The following is an 18,686-nucleotide window of genomic DNA, read 5'->3' on the forward strand; positions in this document are numbered from 1 at the left end:
AAACTACTAATTTAAATAAATTGCTTCCAATGTGTAAATCAATTATTTCTAATGTACTCATGAATAGTTGCTAATTTCAGTGAAGCCAGATTTGTAGAGAAGAAATTAAATCAGCACTTCTTATTTACCGTTTGCATCCTTATTCTATCTACCGTATGCTTTTCTCTGTATGTTATTTCATTCACTCCTCCCTCCCTGTATCCCTTTAAAATTGTTCTAATTGCATTCTTTTGCTGAGTGGTCTGTTAGTCACAACCGGGAAGACAGCAATTATATAGAGGTTCATTTAGAACCAGCATTAATACTGTGTCGAGAACTAGCTATTAAAAAAGAGTATGAAAAGAGCTTTCAGGGTCTAATCCAGAACCCAACAGAGAGAATGGAAAGCTTCTAATGCCTATTCTCCTTATCCTGAATTTACAAAGTCAACAAATAAAAGCATCATCTCCCCCATCTTTCCCTTCTCTTACACCATATTTACCTGAAATTATAGCAGTTAGCTAGTCTGTGAATACTTTCTTGGAAATATATCTACTCTTCCTCTAAAGGGAAAATATTTAATAATATTTATATAGGTTATGTTATCTGAAGGAATACATTAGCAAATAATTCTGCCAACTGTACAAAAGCCTTACATTCAGGATTTGTTTTGTAGTAGCAGCAGTACATTAAAATGGCAGCTCTGTGCTTTTGACTTGGAAAATGTATGAGTTGGCATGGGTTTAGTTAGGCCACTGAACCTCATAGTCTAAAGAATTCATCATTCTTGAAATGTAAATAAATATTTTCACTCTGATTAGAGCTGCAGTACGCAGCTTGCCAAATACACAAACTCCATGGAATGAGCCCCACCAAGCTTCAGCGTTTCCCACCATTCTGTCAGTAGGTTCATGATGAAATGTGCTGCTGCTCAGGCAGAATATTGCTAACATCCAAACGGATGTAATTTTTGAGACCTATGGAATGATATTTCACAATCTTACTAGGAATGTGTATTTTCTCATTTTCATTATCATTTCCATATTAGCTGTTGTGTAGATGTGACTCAAAATATGAACATCTTCTAACCAGAGCAAGACAGACCAGATAGTGGTCTAAGAATAACATGTTTATTAAAGATACTTAGAAAAACCTGTATCTGCTTTTCACAAGCCACCGCACTTTTTATGATGGTGTTGTTTCATGCAGTTTAAGATCAAGTATTAACTTGCAGTTCTGATTTTTAAAAAATATCATCACATCTTGTGAGGATACAGCAAAACTAAGCATACTTTGTCTTGTTTCCTGGTCTTAAAAACTGTCTTATAAGTTTACATGGAACAGTATCAGTAAAAAAGACAGGAAAGCCCTTGACCTTCATTCTACATCAAAGAAGGCAGGAACTGTCATCAGCGATTGACATATCACTGTATAATAATATACAATTGCTATTGCTAATTTAGCAACTGTTTTTAATTTTTCTTAAAAAAGATATGTAATGAAGTCCATGGAAAGCAGAGGGATTTTTCCCCCATGACATAGAAATCATAAATCAGTCAAATCAGCAAACTGTTTAGGAATATCTAAAAATAAATAAATGTGCCTTCATGAATTTCAGTAGTTGTTGATTTAGCTAGCAAAAGCCAGTCTGAAAAATCCTTATTCATAGAAGAGCTTGCATATAATTATATATATTATACCAAAATCATAAATAATACCAATAGTTATACTATCTTTTCCAACACATATGTATGTTGAAAATATATTTTCATAATTCATAAATATATTAGAGCCATCACGCTGATACACTTAAAAAAGCTTTTGTTGGTGGTGGTGGTAGTGGTTTTTCTCTGCAGATTGTGTTAGAAGCAAAACAGCACTGAAACCTTTCTTTATGTCTGACTGGCTTTACTATCTATCTATCTATAAATATCTATATCTATGTATTTATGTATATAGAGAGATATTTAAATAAGAAATAAAAATGGAAATGTAACTTGCACATCAAAATACCAGTTACTTGTTTTCTCCTATGCTTGTGATATAAGCAGCCAAGAGGGATGTGCATTTACACAGTCAGATGTAATCGTGCAGAATTTTGAATTTACTTTTCCTGTGCTAGCACTGTAGCTATCTTATGAAGAGAAATTCTCCTGAGAATGATACCACAACATGGAGCTCAGGCAGACTATAGTGTCTATTTTGTGAGCTCCTGAGGGTAGGTGTGGGTGGACTGTAGTAATGCACTCCTACACTACCACACGTACACCTGCTCCACAAATTCTTTCTGACAGCACCACTGTTTTGAATGAGAAGTGTGGACCTGAAGTTTAAATCTCTCTGGCAATATTGATGCCAGCAATAGCTCAAGGTAACTTAGATAAAGAGTTTTCCTCTGTTCTCAAGACATAAGATCATGGTAATGCTAACACACTAAAGGAATATTCATCTGATCAGTTTTATTAGATTTATATGAAGATTTAGGGACTCAATCCATATATATACTAAGTTTCTGTTATAGGAATCTGGAGAGAAAAGATTTTTCCATTCACCTCATGCTGGGCAAGGTCAGGGATGGCAATTCCGCAGCCAGCAGGCTCACTCCCCAGACCTTCCACAAAGTTTTGTGTTCCTTTGGCCTCAGGCACTGCTGTGTCAGGGTGTGCTGGGGATCCCCACTCCCTCTTCAGTCCTGTTTACTAACTCTGAGCTTACTCCCATCTTTGATCTTAGCCTTCCTCCCACCTTCCCTCCGATCACATTGACCACCCAGGTGTTGAGTCAGTTGTCTGATGCAAACAGCAGACTTAGCTGGTCTTGCATACATAGGAAGGGCTAACCAGGGAGACTACTCTCTCGCCAAGTCCCGAACATGAGTGCTAACTGGAAAATAGTGGCTTAATTATCGATTTCAAAGCCATGCAACAGAAAAGTGCTTGGTTAACAATGCATCTAAGCATGCAAGGTGTCCTCAATGGCTTCATTGGGAGTCCTTTATGCAGTTAAAACTAGACACGTAAATTGCTCAACTGAATCTAACAAGCTTATTTGTAATATGTGTTTTCTTGTGGGAATATCATCTATCCAGCCACAGCCAACTTCTATCCCCACTAAAGTTTTTAAAAGAATGGCTATTTTTTCTGCTAACGTAAGTACTCAAAACACAACTGGAATCTGATGCATTTATCCCAACAGAGAACCTGATGCATAGTATCAGTTATTAATTATAGGGCATAACGACAATAATAATGTTCTCATTGTTAGTCATTTCTGTAATCAGCAATTAGTTCATCAATGCACAAACTGCTCTTATCTTCTCCTACAGCTGATAGCTAAAAAATCCTGGTCATTTGTGACACTGAACATCTGAATTCCTTGGGACTCTGCCCAGCCTGATGTAGATTACTCATCTGTGATACTCAACTGCAGTCATGCTGTACAGTGGATTTTCTGCTGAATACTGCATGTGTGAATGCTTCCAAAAATAGATACAAAGCTTACTGGCATAATTGCTTTATTCTGTGAACTTACTCAAGAAAATCTTTTGCTCTTTCTTTCTTCTTTTTTTTTTCTTTCCTTTTTCCCCCCCAACAATTCTATCCATTCTATCTTGACTATGATCTAGCCTTTTTTACTATTTTATTTTGGTATAATATACATCATTTTAACGTGGAAGAAACTGTTTCCTTTGGAACAAAGAAAAATCAATCTTTTTACTGTCCCACATGTGCATAATAGAGCAGAGAGATTAACATATTTGCTTTTTGTTTCCGTAAATCTTTGGGAAAAAAATTCATGAAAACTCTGTGGAATTCATCCACTTGGAGACAGCCAGCACAGACCTCTGTTTTATTTCTCAATTAAAGATTTTAGCTTTTAAAACACACTGGGCATAACACATAGGCACAACACAGAGTTGTGCTGGCCTTCACACAGGGATAAATTTCATTCTGGTGTTTAATCAGAAAAAAAAAATGAAGCTACTACTGCTAATGTTATTGAGAACTTATTGAATTAAGCAGGTCTGGGACTGTAATCCTGTTTGCCATGTTCATTTCTCCTACTGAAAGCCTCTCTAACAAGTTTTCATCTCCCAAGGTTTCCAATGAGTTACTGCAGCTCTTCCAAGTTATATCTTGATAATGTCCCTTCAGTATGTATACGTGGTTTCACTAAGCATCCCTGTCCTCTGAGACAAGAACATCTCTTTTTGACTTACAATCCAGGGTCTTAAATGAATCTTTTAGTTTTATGTCAAAACTATCAAGAGTATTTTACAGAGAAAAATGAATACTAGGAGTCAAACAAAACTCATTATTTACCACAAGGGATGCCAACATTTTTACCTTGATTGCATCTATTTCAGAAAGGCAAAGTAAATGAAACTATAATTGATGTCTGCCTCTCAGAGAAATTTTAAAACATCCTAAAACTAGTCATACTAGTCAGTAAATAAGTGACAGCATTAAGAAAATCAATATTAAACCATTGTACAGCATCTAAGAGAACACTTTCCACACTTTCAGCAGATATTATGAACAAAGCAAAATAAGAAAGCCAACAGTCTTTGTTTTCATCTACTTGAATGTTTAGCTGTTTTCAGCAGAATGTGTTAATGAACATTGAAAAGGTGCACATTAACATATTTGATAGACGGTAAAATGCAATGAGGGGATTTAATCAAAGCAATGAAGGAGTCTAATTAATGCAATCAGCATTAGGTCGTGCAAATATTTTCATTGAATGCCATCTTGTAAAGCCAGTGACGTGCAGGATTTTTTGCTACTTAAAGCTATGCTGATGTCTCTACATCTTAAGATCAACAGACACAGCTGGATAAAAAAGGCTACATTCGTAACTATATTTTAAGAATCTTTTAAACACAGGAAAACAAAGTTTACCAAAAATAATAAAATTTGTCTGATGATCATTACGTTACATTAAGATTATGTTTTTTTATGCCATTTAAAACTTATTTTTAATTTCCTTTTTTTTTTTAAGTTTGCAAATACGTACTCTAAAGCATTAACACATCTGTTTATTTTTTATCTGTGTATGTTATAGTTGTATCATTTATAAAAGTCTCTCCTATACAATTTAAGAAAGCAACCTGCCCTAGTAACTACTTGCCCTTTATCTCTGCAAAAATGTTAAATAGCTGTTGCTGATTTTTTTTTTTTTTTGTATAAGTAAAAATATTTAGGAGCAGGGGACTTGTGACTCTACATTCCTTAGTTACCTCTTTCCCAAGTGACGGCATAATTACATTTTTAATATTAATATTTTAATATTAATATTAGCATTTTAATATTAAATATGATATTTAAGTTAAGCAAAATATCTGCTGTTCCTTCAAAAAGCAAAGATTTCAAGGCATCTTTTATCCCATTAAATAATAATTATTATTAGTAGTAGTATAAATATATATTTTAAAAAAAACTTTTGTATAACTTAAGTATTTTTCTAGGTAACAAGTTCATTTTTTATTTATCAAGAACTCAGTCCTACAGGATGCTAAGCATCTTTATTGTCTCCAGTTTCAGCAAACAGAGCAAGACCTGTGCACTGTGTAGAAATTGTCAGAAAACAAAGTAGTGAAACTATATTGCAATCACTTCAGAAGTGTCCATAGCTGTCCATTACATCCCAAGGTAATGGACAGCTATGTTATGCACATAACTCTTCCAAAATTTCAGTGAAGGTGAGAGCACCCTTTTAAGTTTATTTTGTGGGAGAGGAGTATTAAAGAATCTAAAATAAAGCCGGGATTTGTCACAATACCATTTCTAGAACAGTTTTAACCCACATACAGAAGCATCTGGTAATTATTATAGCTTTATTACTCTATTATATTATTATATTTTCATCAAAAAATCTCTCTCAGTATTAACCTAGTAATCAGGTGTATATATGCTTGGATAAGTTAACAGATCTTCTTCATTCATTGTTTGAAAAATAAGATTAAATAACTCAGCACCTTTTCAGATGTACTCAGAAAAAAAAAAAAAAAAAAAAAAAAAAAAACATTTTTCTTAGGAAATATTAAACAAAATGAAAATCTAACTCCAGACTAGGAAAAAAAAGAAATAGAAATAGAAATAGAAATAGAAATAGAAATAGAAATAGAAATAGAAATAGAAATAGAAATAGAAAAGAAGAAAGGAAAGGAAAGGAAAGGAAAGGAAAGGAAAGGAAAGGAAAGGAAAGGAAAGGAAAGGAAAGGAAAGGAAAGGAAAGGAAAGGAAAGGAAAGGAAAGGAAAGGAAAGGAAAGGAAAGGAAAGGAAAGGAAAGGAAAGGAAAGGAAAGGAAAGGAAAGGAAAAGAAAGAAAAGAAAAGAAAAGAAAAGAAAAGAAAAGAAAAGAAAAAAGAAAAGAAAGAAAAAGAAAAGAAAAGAAAAGAAAAGAAAAGAAAAGAAAAGAAAAGAAAAGAAAAGAAAAGAAAAGAAAAGAAAAGAAAAGATTGGACTACAGTTTTCATTTCTATTTTTTTGTCTTTGGTTTCTTTACTCTTAAACTTCATCAACTTTTAAAAGAAAAATCTCATCTTGAAATGAAAATTCGAACTATCTAATTTTTAAATTATTAAAATGAGTTTGTTGTTGTTGTTTTGGCCCTGTTTGTATGGCTGATAGTCTTCTTTGAATTATTCAAAATCTGCATTTCAGTCACCTGGGTTCGTGTCATTTTCAAGTATGAGATTGGCCCTGAAAATACCCAATTTTTCTCATAGCTATATGTTTCAGTCATTTGACTAAAGTTCATTCAGTCACTGATGTGACTGCAGTTCAAAGAGATAACTAACTTATCTGCAGTTCATACTTTAACTAAGTTAAAGAAGATGTTTCTGGTACCTTTGTCAGCACAGTCTGCAGCAGCAGATAATTCAGTTTGGGGTATAAGACTCACTCAAAATATCAGGTTCTTGGCAGGCAACCCTACAGCTGAGCTCCAACTATTCCATTCCTCTGCTTTTTTGGTGCTAACAAGAGCTGGGAAATCTGCCTTGGGCATCCCTTTATTTGCTGCCATCACAGTCACTACAGACTGTGGAACAGCCACTATATATATACATTTAGACTTGATAGTTGAGTTTAATAATGTATATATCTCTAAATAAAATTATTTTATATTTCTTATATTTTAATTTAGCTGGTAGTACCTTGAGAACTTAGCAAATGTCCCCACATCTAGAGCATCTCTATTCTATATCACATCCCACTCCTTCACAAGATGGCTTCAATGACCAGTCCCACTCACCATTGTAGTTTCTGCTATTGAACCAAAGCTGTTGATAAATATGTTGCAGGTAACATTTACAGGAGGACCTGCAAGTTGAACAATAAATAGAAAAATTGACAGGTTGTGTTCATGACATATATTACGTATTGTTGTTCTCTTGCCAATGGCATCATAGCACTTACCATTGTGGTTTCTGTGACTGATCCAAAACTGTTGATAAAAATATTGCAAGTAACGTTTACTGGAGGACCTGTGGAATGCAATAAAAATGTTGCAATATACATTGAAACAAAAGTACAGATCCCTCAGCCTCCGCACAATCTGATACAGACGTGGCTGAAAACAAGCAGAAAGTGAGTTTTCCCAGTCAGATCACATAAACGTCTACCAAAAGAAAAACATTATCAAAACTAAATTAATTAACCTGGTTCCACTGCAAGTTGTTATGTAAATATGCAGGACTGCATCCTTCCATTTAAGGATGTAGGAAAAGTTTTGGGTGAAAGCATGAGTGTAACAGCTCTTAATCCACAGCTCCGGTGCAGGATACATTACAGCATTGCAAACACTCCTCATTCCCTTTCTCTCAGACTTACAGTTGGAAGATTATCTCTCCATATCTATCCCACTCCATGTCTAACAGCTTGGCACTGAAATTCCCAACAAGGACCACTTTTCGTATTGACTCCAGTCTACTGGAAAAGGACTTAGAAGAGCAGGTCTTCATGCATCTGATATGGAGTTGTCTGCCTTGCTATAACAAAATATTTTAGCAATATCTGTTTTGGCTTGACACAGCTGTAATTAGGCAGCTGTTTGTAATCTCTTCCCTTCCACCTCCTTTCCTGCTATTTAGCAGGCACTGATGTGTAGCAGAATGAATGGGGACTTAATATTTAATTAGTTTTCTATTAGCCCCTTAGATTTTTAGGCTTGATGAAATAAACAGGGGTTCACAACTGAATTAAAATGGATTATTTGAATTGCCTGAATTTTAGTGACACAAAAGTTGAGATAAACATTTAGTATCAAATACTTTTCTCTCTTTTTTTTTCCTCATTACTATTTTAATCACACAACTTTCCCTATATTTAAAAAAAAATAAAAAAAAAACAGTGCACAAAACATAATTACCTATATTCAGTTCCACCTTTACATCAGAAATTGTTTACGAATGATTTAATTATTATTTTTTATTTATTTTTTGAAGAATGGAAAGACAAAGTGATGTGCTTAGTGACACACAGTAGTGCAGAATGCTACAGTATCATCTTTCTGAGTGCTAGACTACCCACCTTCCAGGAAACAAATTTCCTGCCTTTGTGAAGAAAAAACACAACAGTAATATATTTTAAGGTTGTTAAATTCCAATGGACTATGTTGGTGAACCTGCAGGTGCATGGCCTTGTTCCTCCCCAGGAGCATGAGTTTGCATTCCCCCTTGCTAAACTTCATGAATTTCCTGTTGGTCCATCTCTACAACCTCTCAAATTCCTTCTAAATGGTGGCATAACGCACTGGTGTAATAAACACTCCTCCCTGTTTTATATCTCCTGCAAGTTTGTTGAGGGTGCATTCTGTCCCATCATCCAGGTAATTAATTAAGATGTTAAATAGTGTAGGCCCAGTATCAACCCCTGGAGTGCACCAGCATTGCCTGGCCCCCAGATGGACTTTGTGCTGCTCATCACAACTCTTTGACTACAACTCTTGCTCCAGACTTGCCCACAGGTTTTAGGAGCATGGGATTAGTGATCACCAGCCTTATCAGTAAAGACCAAGACGAAGAAGGCATTGAGTACTTCAGTATTTTCCATGCCTTGTGTCACCTTCTCTTTAACCTTACAACATTGTCTGGCCAAACTATCACATGTGAGCACCCCAGGTTTCAGTTCCTAAGTGACAATGGAAACCGGGTAAGCTCAGATAAACACAATTACATGTGTTAAGGGATTTGTTACTATACCACAGAATGCAGGACATCCGTACACTGAATGGTTACATGCTACAGTATCATATCTTATAACAAAGCAAATATCTCCTTCCGTTTCAGTACTCAACTGCATAACATCTGTTACCTTCTCTCTGTTGCTAGATGTGGAGCTGTATAAGAACTCAGTAAACATAAGTACTGCCAACAAAATCAGTCACATTCCCTTCATTCTCAAAATTATCTTGAAAGAGAGTTATTGGTGAGTTATCAGTCTTTTTTCCTGGTCATTTATATTTGTTTTTAAATATCAGAGGTGTAATGGTGGATTTATAATCATATGAGAACAGAAGGTACTTAGTAAATGATCTTATAAAATGACATTTCACCATATAATTTACAGATTCTGAGCAAAGAGCCCAATTTTCTCTTAAAGTCACTCTGTTAGTGGTGGGTTTAGTAAATGTGCATAGGAAACATGGACCAAATGAAGTAAAAAAAGGAAAAAAAATATCTGAGCACTGAAGTTTGCAATGCTTTTATTATTTTGTCTATTGATTTTATTTTTATGTTTTTTCCTATAGAAGTTGATGCAATTATTCCAATGGGAAGAGGTTGTACAGGTGTTGTATGTCTTAAGGAAGAAGTGTTGTTTAAAGAGGGCACAGCACATCACTTTTTCCCATGAAACTTTTCACACACTCACCCTCCATTCTATCAGACTTTTCTAATCTAATAGCTCATTTAAAATGAAAGCAGTAAAATTCTATGAAGTAAATCCAAGGTTTGTGAACATAATCTAAAATTTTTCAAAGGTAAAGAACACATTTAATATGATTTTGTTGCCTAAAATCTCAAAAGAGTTGATATAACCTCTACAAATTTAAGCAAAATATACTTTATAAGCAAACTTTTTTTACTGCCTGTTTTTGTCACCTAGAATGAACAAGCAAGCAGTCTAGGTGCCTTTCAGGCACATTTGAGATTGCCAAAGTCATTTTTAAGTCATGAGAAAAATGCCTATTTCATAAAAGTACTCAGGCCAAAAAATAACCCCCTGGTAGCTAATGTACAAATCCACCACAAAGAAGGTGTCTGGTATTCTGACAAGCAAACAAGATATCATTTATGTTCCCTGCAACTCCCTTCCCCTGCTTCCCTGTACGGTGTGTTGCTGTTGCCAGTTGATGTGACTCTCCAGTAGACTGTCTTCTTAATAAGGCCTGACATTGTAATACATCATACCCCTCCTGTGACTTCAGGGCACTTAACGCTCACAGAAAGTCCTCAATACTCATCCGCAAGAAACCCTGAGTATATTGAATATCCCCCTATATTTGCTTTGGTATATTGCTTCATAGCTCCTGTACCAAAGGTGCACTGCTGTGACCTTGCCACTGTCTGGCTGGAGAGTGAATCCTTTCCTTGTCATCTGCCAGAGGGGGCAAATCCATCTCAGTCTGAGGGAGTACCACTGTTGACTGGTGAGTGCTGAAAGCTGTAAGCTGAGACCAGTCCAACTGCTAACTGCAGCTTTTGATTAATATTCTCAAATTTGGTTAGCACATGACCCCAAAGCTTCCTTCATTTGGCAGGTTCATGGAAGACTTACTTGCACTCTTTCACTGGACATCATTCTAACCACAAATAACCATATCTGTATTATCACGTCCACCTCGACTCTGTGTATTTGGCGCATTGTTTCTAGTCTGCACCTGGCAGCCTTTTGCTCTTCACATTAATTTCAGCCTTATTGCTAAAATGTGTATGTTAGGAAAATTATAATCATACTGCATTTGGCAAATACATTAAACACAGCACAGCCAGCCGGTCAAAAGAGGTGATTTTCCCACTATATTTAGTGTTGGTGCAGCCTCAGCTTGAATATTGTGTGCTCCACAATACCAAAAGTTCTGGGCTACACAGCACAGAAAGGCTGCTGAGGTCCCTGAAAGCATCCAGAGGAGGCCAGCACAGCTGGAGGCATGGCTGGAAGGCATGTGCTGTGAGGAGAGGCTGAGGACACTTGGGCTGCTCAGCCTGGAGGAGAGGAGGCCCAGAGGTGACCTCGCTGCTCTCCGCAGCCTCCTGAGGAGGGGAAGCGCAGGGGGAGGCGCCGGCCTCCGCTCCTGGGACCCGATGGCAGGGCACGGGCACGGCACAGAGCTGCGCCGGGGAGTTCAGGCTGGGCATCAGGAAACGTTTCTTTGCCGTGAGGGTGGTCACACACCGCAACAGGCTTCCTGGGGAGGTGGGTGCTGCCCCGTGCCCATCAGTGCTCAAGGGGCATTTGGGCAATGCCCTCAGTAATGTGCCCTAACCTCTGGTCAGCCCTGATCGCTCAGGCAGCTGGACTGGTGGTCTTTGGTGGTCCCTTACAACTGAACTATTCTATTCTAGTCTAGTCTAGTCTAGTCTATATAAAAGATTTAAAACAATACCTGCACAATTGTCAGTTTTGTAAGGCAAACTAAAATACAGTTCACACACACAGAGGCATACGGGTACACATACAGAGAACTCTGGGCAAAGCAGAGAGGCGTGGAAGCAAAATTAGAGATAATGAACCAGAACTCTCATGGAATGAAAGTGAAAATTTTGGCAAGATGTTGACAGATCTATTAAGAATCTTAAGTCCAAATCTTCCATCTTTTTCTTTAAACAGTATTTTTTGGTCCACCTTCTGACTTTGGCACATGTGCCAATGGAACAAGTGCTTTGCCATTATCTTGGATAATCTATTTAATTCTGTATATTAGTGAGAAAGCTGAACTGAACTGCCTTTCTCCTCATGCCATAGAGAGCAGGATAAGGATCAGGACTGTTTGAAAAGATTAAAATCAATCCCTTCTGAATGTAAGGATAAAGCAGGGATCCAGAACCAGGACCGTAAGGCAAAGTGAGGGAACAGTGATCGCACTAGGGACTGGGTGTCCCCTCATCAGTGGCGTGGGGATTTCACATCCAAGCTTAGATAAGGGAGGGGAGTGAAATGTGATTGAGGGCAGGAAGAGGACATACATGCTGACCTGAGAGCTGGTAACACAGATACCAGTACAGCAGGGTAGAGTAGCAAGATTTTTGAAGATAGTTTTTTAAGTTGCCAGTTCTGGAAGCAGGCAGGGTTTTAGCAACCATTTCTCCTCCACCAAACCGAACAGCCTCCAACATCCAGCACAGTCCTCATGAGACCAGAAACAGCCAACTCCCATGGAGGGCTCTGCTTCTGCAGCTGCAGTACTACATGTACCTGAATTACCACTTCAAGAGCTTCACAACGCATATCTTCATGGCCCTGCAGGCACATCCTTGTATGTCAGGCAGCAACACTGATCTGCTGCTGGGACACCACAGCTTGCCATGGTCATTAGGCAGGAGCAAGTTATTTATTCTTCGAGCTTCCTCCCTCCTCAGAGTGAGGCAGGCAGGGTAAGGACTGGAAAAGTGCTATCAAATGTGTCTCAGCCAGTCCTGTGGCCAGGGACCATGGATACATGGCCAAGGAAAGAAAGGGGGCTTTGATGTGCTGGAAAAATTCCCCCGAGGCACAGGGGTCCTGAAGCTACTCCAGAAGCAGATCAGCTTGTACACATGTTTTCAATGTTCTGCCTAAATATCTAGTCCAACCCCTGGTGAGAAAAAGCTCATGATTTAAGAAGTTTACTTAGGTTTTTGTTAAGAAAGCAGGAACCACACCACAGGTGGTCTTTATTTCAAGTACCTAGGTGAGCCTCCTTCTCCCTTTCCCTTTTCTTCTGCCTTTAGGCAAAACCAACATTTTCCCCCATCTTTCCTCCATCATCTCATTTGTGTCTTAACAGCAAAGGAAATATATCAGTCATAAGAAGCAAAACTAATAACACCAGGACAACATAGTCACCCTAAGGGTTGAAAATCTAGGTGACGTTTATTGTTGGGGAGTGATGCTTTTTCATTAAGGACATTGTTTTTCTATAGGATTTCTGTGGGGCACATCACCCTAACTTCCTAAGTATAATCATGCCAAGAAAACAAATTAGTCCTTTTTCTTTAGATGTGTTCACCACAAACCAACATTACACAGAAATTATTATGCTTACATCAATTTTATTATTCATTGATGGCAATTGTATCTATTAAACAAATGAATAAAATAAAAAAGGAACCTCACAAGGGCAGAGGTCTCAGGAACCTCTGCAATACAGCAATTGTATGGTACTTTGCCCTGATGTAATTTACTGGGGAAAATAAAATAAAAACAAAATTATTGTTCTGCTTCATCAAGCTAAAACCAACATACTCTGAAAGTTCATCTGTCATATATAAAAACTTAGCTTGCTGAGAATGCCATGTCTCCTGGTGGGAATGTAGCAACAGTTTTGTGTTCTTACTCTTGCATCGGAATACAGAATTGTATTCTGTGAAGTCAATGTACATTTATGAACAACAGGAGAAGTCCAAGAGCCACAAAAGCATTGACAGATCCAGAGCGAAATCTGCAGACAAATTTAGGTGCCTAAAGCCTCTTTAGGAATCTCATGCCCATGGATATTACTGAGCCCAAATACTACCAAGTAGTTAAAGAATATATTTGAGCAATGCCACTTATTGCAGTGATATCTGTAGAGTGGAGGACACACAGAATGCTCTGCCCAAAGTAGGTAACACTAAACAGAACCAGCACGAAAGCATTACAGTTAAAGGAATGCCTTAAGTACATTTTTTCCCTAGTTTTTGTAGCTCTGCCTATTTCCAGAAGTGCACATGTAGGCACACACACACATATAAATATACAAAATGGCATCAAGACAACTCTTCTTTTACACCAAAATTTAAGCTGCTTCCGTCATTTGTTTAACTTCAGAAAACATCTGAGCAAAAATGCAGCCTTACAACATTACATGGATATAAAAAGGGCACGTCACATTCCAAAATTGAAAGCTTTTCTTAAAATACCACTGAAGACTTACAAGACAAATACTCCAGTGATTGTCAGATTCAGGTGACTACAGAATGAGTCACAGAAATAAAAGGTCTCTGAGGTAAGTAGAGCTAAAGCCATCCATATATGCACTGACATAGTCTGAGGTCAAACAGTAAGCAATCAATTTTTGAAGTGGTATGCGAGTTTTCAGCTGTGGGACTATTGCTGAATGTAACAGAAGTCATGCTGCTAAAATCCCATCAGCACGTCACAGGAGGAAAATCCCTGCTAAGATGCACTTTTTGTGCTTTAAAGTGCCTGTGAAAATTGTTGGATTGGCATGCCTTGCACTGAAGGAATGCCTCTGTCCTCAGACCCAGCGCTGGAAGAGGAAGGTGAGTCTCATGCTACAAAACCTCTTCAGCTCTGCATTTGGCATTACAGGATAGTCCATATGACGTGTTCATTCTTCCCTGCCTCTTTCTGCTAAGGCTGATAACAGAAACATGTATTACTGTCAGCTTTGGGGTGCAGTGGGATATTTCCATGCAGATTATCTAACAGACACCGCACAAGAACAATTTTCAGGCACTATTTCATTTCACTCCCCAAACCAGGAGCTCAGAAGTGAAAAGCCCTTTAAACAGTTGACATGCTCCTGATTTACCCAGCTAACCTGAGCTAGTCTACAAAGAATATGTAGCAATAACAGACATAATGGACCATATAAAGGCATTGGAGCTGACTTTCACGTAGGCAGTTTGAGGGCTGCTACCAGTGCAGTCATGGCAGGTTGGAATTCACTGGTGGCCAGTAACCTCAGGCATTATAGCTCCTGCTGAGCTCTGTATCATCTCTATGTGGCACAAAGCACCTCTGAGCAAATTACTTGAAAGCTAGGTGAGATATTTCTACACAAGCCTGTCACACTTGTGACTAAGTGCAGCCAATGCCAAAGCTAAAATCATGCATGTGCAAATGAGTCTGTGGAAACAAATTTAAAGAAAAAAAAAAAAAGTGAATAAGAAATCTTTGATCCAAAAATTTCCTATTGGAACTAGAAGCCTGCACTGCAAAGGTACTTTAGTACTTATGTCAACTTTGAAAATATTCAAATAAATGCTTTAATTCTTCATATGTCCATCTTTCTTTTTTTTTTCTCTGAGCTCTCCTCTCTTCTCTCATGTCTTTCCATTCTGAGGAGTGACCAGCACCTCACTGCAAGGCATTTATATCTGAAGTCTTTGTTCCTCCAGTGCAAGAGAGAAATGGGTACTTTCTGGTGAAATTGAATTGTTAGCTTTTCTTATGGGATGAAAATATCCAGGCACCTACTTGCTTTGCCTTGTTTTGTTTTTTATCACCAAGTAATTTTCACTAACATGAGCAAATGGAAAGCAGAGGCTCTCAGCTTCACTGGGAGCAGGTAGCAGAGATGCTCCTTGCACCTGGTTCTGAGAAACTGCTTGCTTGCTTTGCATTAATGAAGGCAGAGCTCTTTGCTGCTGATCAGCATGTGAACTGCCTAATGTGTTCAGAGGCCTGGGACACTCCTTAATGTGGTTAAATAAAATATGGTATTACACCTCTAGTCATGAAATCTGCATTCCTGCATAGGGTCAGTCAAACTCTTCCTGGGTAATCTTATTTTTAATAATATTTTACAAATTCACTGTAGCCAATTCATCTAAGAGACCACACGGAAACACAAGATAAAAAATATGCACTGAGAGGAGAAGGCAGGAGGAAAGATCTGTTTAATGAAAAAAAAAAAAAAGTATTAATAATAATACTGAAATTCTGTTAACCCAGTCTAGGCTTTTATTTTCAGTCAGAATTAACTGCTTTGTTCTGTTCTGCATACTCACCTCAAAACATTTATTAATAATAATAAATGGTGTCTTATTCCGTTTTCTCTAAATATTTCTTCCTTTGTTCCTTCTCTGCGATTCCGATCTTGCACCACAGAAACTGACGGAAGCTTAGTTATATGTGTCAATAGGTACAGTCTCAAATATAGATCTTGGTCACTATCACTGTCTGTATTCAGAGAGGTCTCAGAATATATTTTAACTGCCTTTTTATTCTTCTGAGCCTTGGACACTCACCTTATTTCATAATTCTGCCAGCTTTTCTTTTAACTTCTCCCTAATGTTCCTTGCTTTACTGTCAGAAGGCATATGCAGGAGTTCAAGAAAAAGAGCAGTTTGGTTGACTAACATTACTGACCAGACATTGATTTATTGTCGCTAGGGAATTATGCACCAAATGATGTATGGGACACAGATGAACAATGGGATTTAGACAAATGAGATGGCTCAGGCATAGGGACAAATGACAACAGAAAAGGTCAGGAGCTGATATAGATGGCAATCTGCAACTGGTCAGAGACAAAACCACATATATTCACCACACCTAGCACTAATATTTTTCTTTTTGTTTTTAAACATTTCAGCTGTTGGGAACTCCCATTTTTGACCTCCTTATAATTCCACTCATTTCCATACAATCTATGCAGAATATTACTCTGAAATTAATTCCTCCCTCCTGACCCATCAGCTGTTCTGTTGTACATTTAGCTCAGTCTCCTGTACCCTCTCTTTACAAATCTTGTCTCCCTCTGAGAACCTGCTATGTTGTCTCCCACATCCTGAATAATAAAAAAGGATCTGCAAGACCTCCTTTAGGCCCCCTCTACTTTGCCCTTGTGAGGCTTCACCTGGAGTACCACATGCAGGTGTGGGCTTTCAGCACAAGAAAGATGTAGACATGTTAGAAGGAGTCCAGAGGAGGGCCACAAAATGGTCAGAGTGCTGAGCACCTCTCCTATGAGGAAAGGCTGAGAGAGCTGGGGCTGTTCAGCCTGGAGAAGAGAAGGCTCCAGGGAAACCTCATTGTGGCCTTTCAATACCTAAACGGGTCTTATAAAAAAGATGGAGAGGAACTCTTTACTTGGGTAGATAATGACAGGACAAGGGAGAATGTTCTTAAACTAAAATAAGATAGATTTAGATTAGACTTTAGGAAGAAATTCTTCACACAGAGGGTGGTGAGGCACAGGAACAGGTTGCCCAGAGAAGTTGTGGATGCCTCATCCCTGGAGGTGTTCAAGGCCAGGTTGGATGGGGCCTTGGCCAACCTGATCTAGTGGGTAATGCCACTGCCTATGGCAAGGGTATTGGAACTAAGTGGTCTTTAAGGTCCCTTCCAACCCAAGCCATTCTATAATCCTATGATTAAGGCACTTCTTGGATGTCTTTAACCAGCAATTTTTCAATCATCGAGGAACTCTGTGTATAAAATGGCTTGAAAAATGGAAGAGGAAATGAGAACTCTTCACCAGCCTAGAAAATAAGCATCTTATAAACTGGCTGGCTTACTTTTTTATTAATGCCAAATCACCTGTAGTAAAGAAATGATAAGCTCTTCAATGCAGGATGCTCACTGCATCACTGAGAGGACCATCACATGGTTTAACAGGCCCAAAGCTCTGCTGACATAAAGTTCATTGCAGGGTCAGAGTACAATCTTTTTACAGTTTCTATGACCAATATCCATGTTAAGTAGGAGTCTATTACGAAGTTGCCCATATGAGACTATATTCACACTGAGGAGCTTACCGGCCTATATGGAATCTGTCCCTAACTGTTTACAATTTTGATAAGTCTACAAAGTTTTTCTTATACAGGAAATATATATATATGTGTGTGTGTGTGTGCGTGTGTGTGCTTAGAAACTGTTTTTAACAGATTGTTCAGGCTTTACCCCACGCAAAACCCACCTCAGAAGTGTGAAAAAATAAAAAATAAAGTAAAATAAAATAAAATTTTCAGGGATAAGGAGCCAAAGAATGCAAAAATCATCTCAGTATTATGGAGCCAAATGTCTGTAAAATTCTCCCAGATTATTATTTTTAGGATGGCTCCTATAACCAGACTGACCAAAGGTTTTTAATACCACAGACTTCTCCATCTGATAGGACATCACAGTCTGCAAAGGACAATTGCTGCAGACTGAAGTTCTTATGTGGAATGGCCACATGTGCATTTTGGTTTGTGCATGAATTTATGCATAGGCAACAGGCTATATTCCCATCCTGACAGAAAGCAGTTTTCACATCCTATGTTGGTTTGATCTAATTCATGTAATTTGCATGCATCTCTTCAACAGAGTGAGATATTGCTTTAAATTTCAGTGTGAGAGGTTATAGCAACATTCCTGCCAAAGTGCTGTTATTATTTTATTTATTATTTAGGAGTTATTCTTTATTAAACACACTAAACAGCACAAGAAGAAGGAGCAGTCCTGATAAAATGGTTTTGTAACCTAAGATGAAGACATGAAGACAACACACATTGGGAATGTAGTCATTAGAGACAGCCTAATGTAACAAATATTGATCTGGTAAATTTTAATCTTAGGTTTTCCCTAACTGTGCTGGTTTAAGGAAAGCATTTGGCTTCTTCTCACTTGTATTTCCTTAAGTACAAAAACAAAGGAGATAACATAGGCATGTTCCTGGGACAGAATAACTTTATCAATTGAATATCAGTCACTATTCTTTAAGAGAAACTGCCCACAACTCAGCTAGTCTCAGATGTGCCCAGTTTCTTCCATGCATTCCTGAGCTTTGGA

At 37.8% G+C, this 18,686-nt stretch overlaps 1 protein-coding gene across 6 annotated transcripts in view; it reads right to left on the minus strand.

The window, feature by feature from the left end:
- Nucleotides 1–18,686, minus strand: part of GLRA2 (glycine receptor alpha 2) — a 130,188-nt gene that overhangs the window by 101,031 nt on the left and 10,471 nt on the right. For 3 of the 6 annotated variants that reach the window (XM_040533219.1, XM_040533185.1, XM_040533202.1), the window contains exon 3: nt 7,401–7,468. In XM_040533219.1, the coding sequence (XP_040389153.1) occupies nt 7,401–7,468 (68 nt within the window). Of the gene's footprint in view, nt 1–7,236; nt 7,305–7,400; nt 7,469–18,686 lie in introns of all 6 variants that reach the window. The other 3 variants (XM_040533194.1, XM_040533214.1, XM_040533229.1) reach the window with 2 other exon arrangements.

The sequence above is a fragment of the Cygnus olor genome, chromosome 1, assembly GCF_009769625.2.
Source record: "Cygnus olor isolate bCygOlo1 chromosome 1, bCygOlo1.pri.v2, whole genome shotgun sequence".
Taxonomy (NCBI): Eukaryota; Metazoa; Chordata; class Aves; order Anseriformes; family Anatidae; genus Cygnus; species Cygnus olor.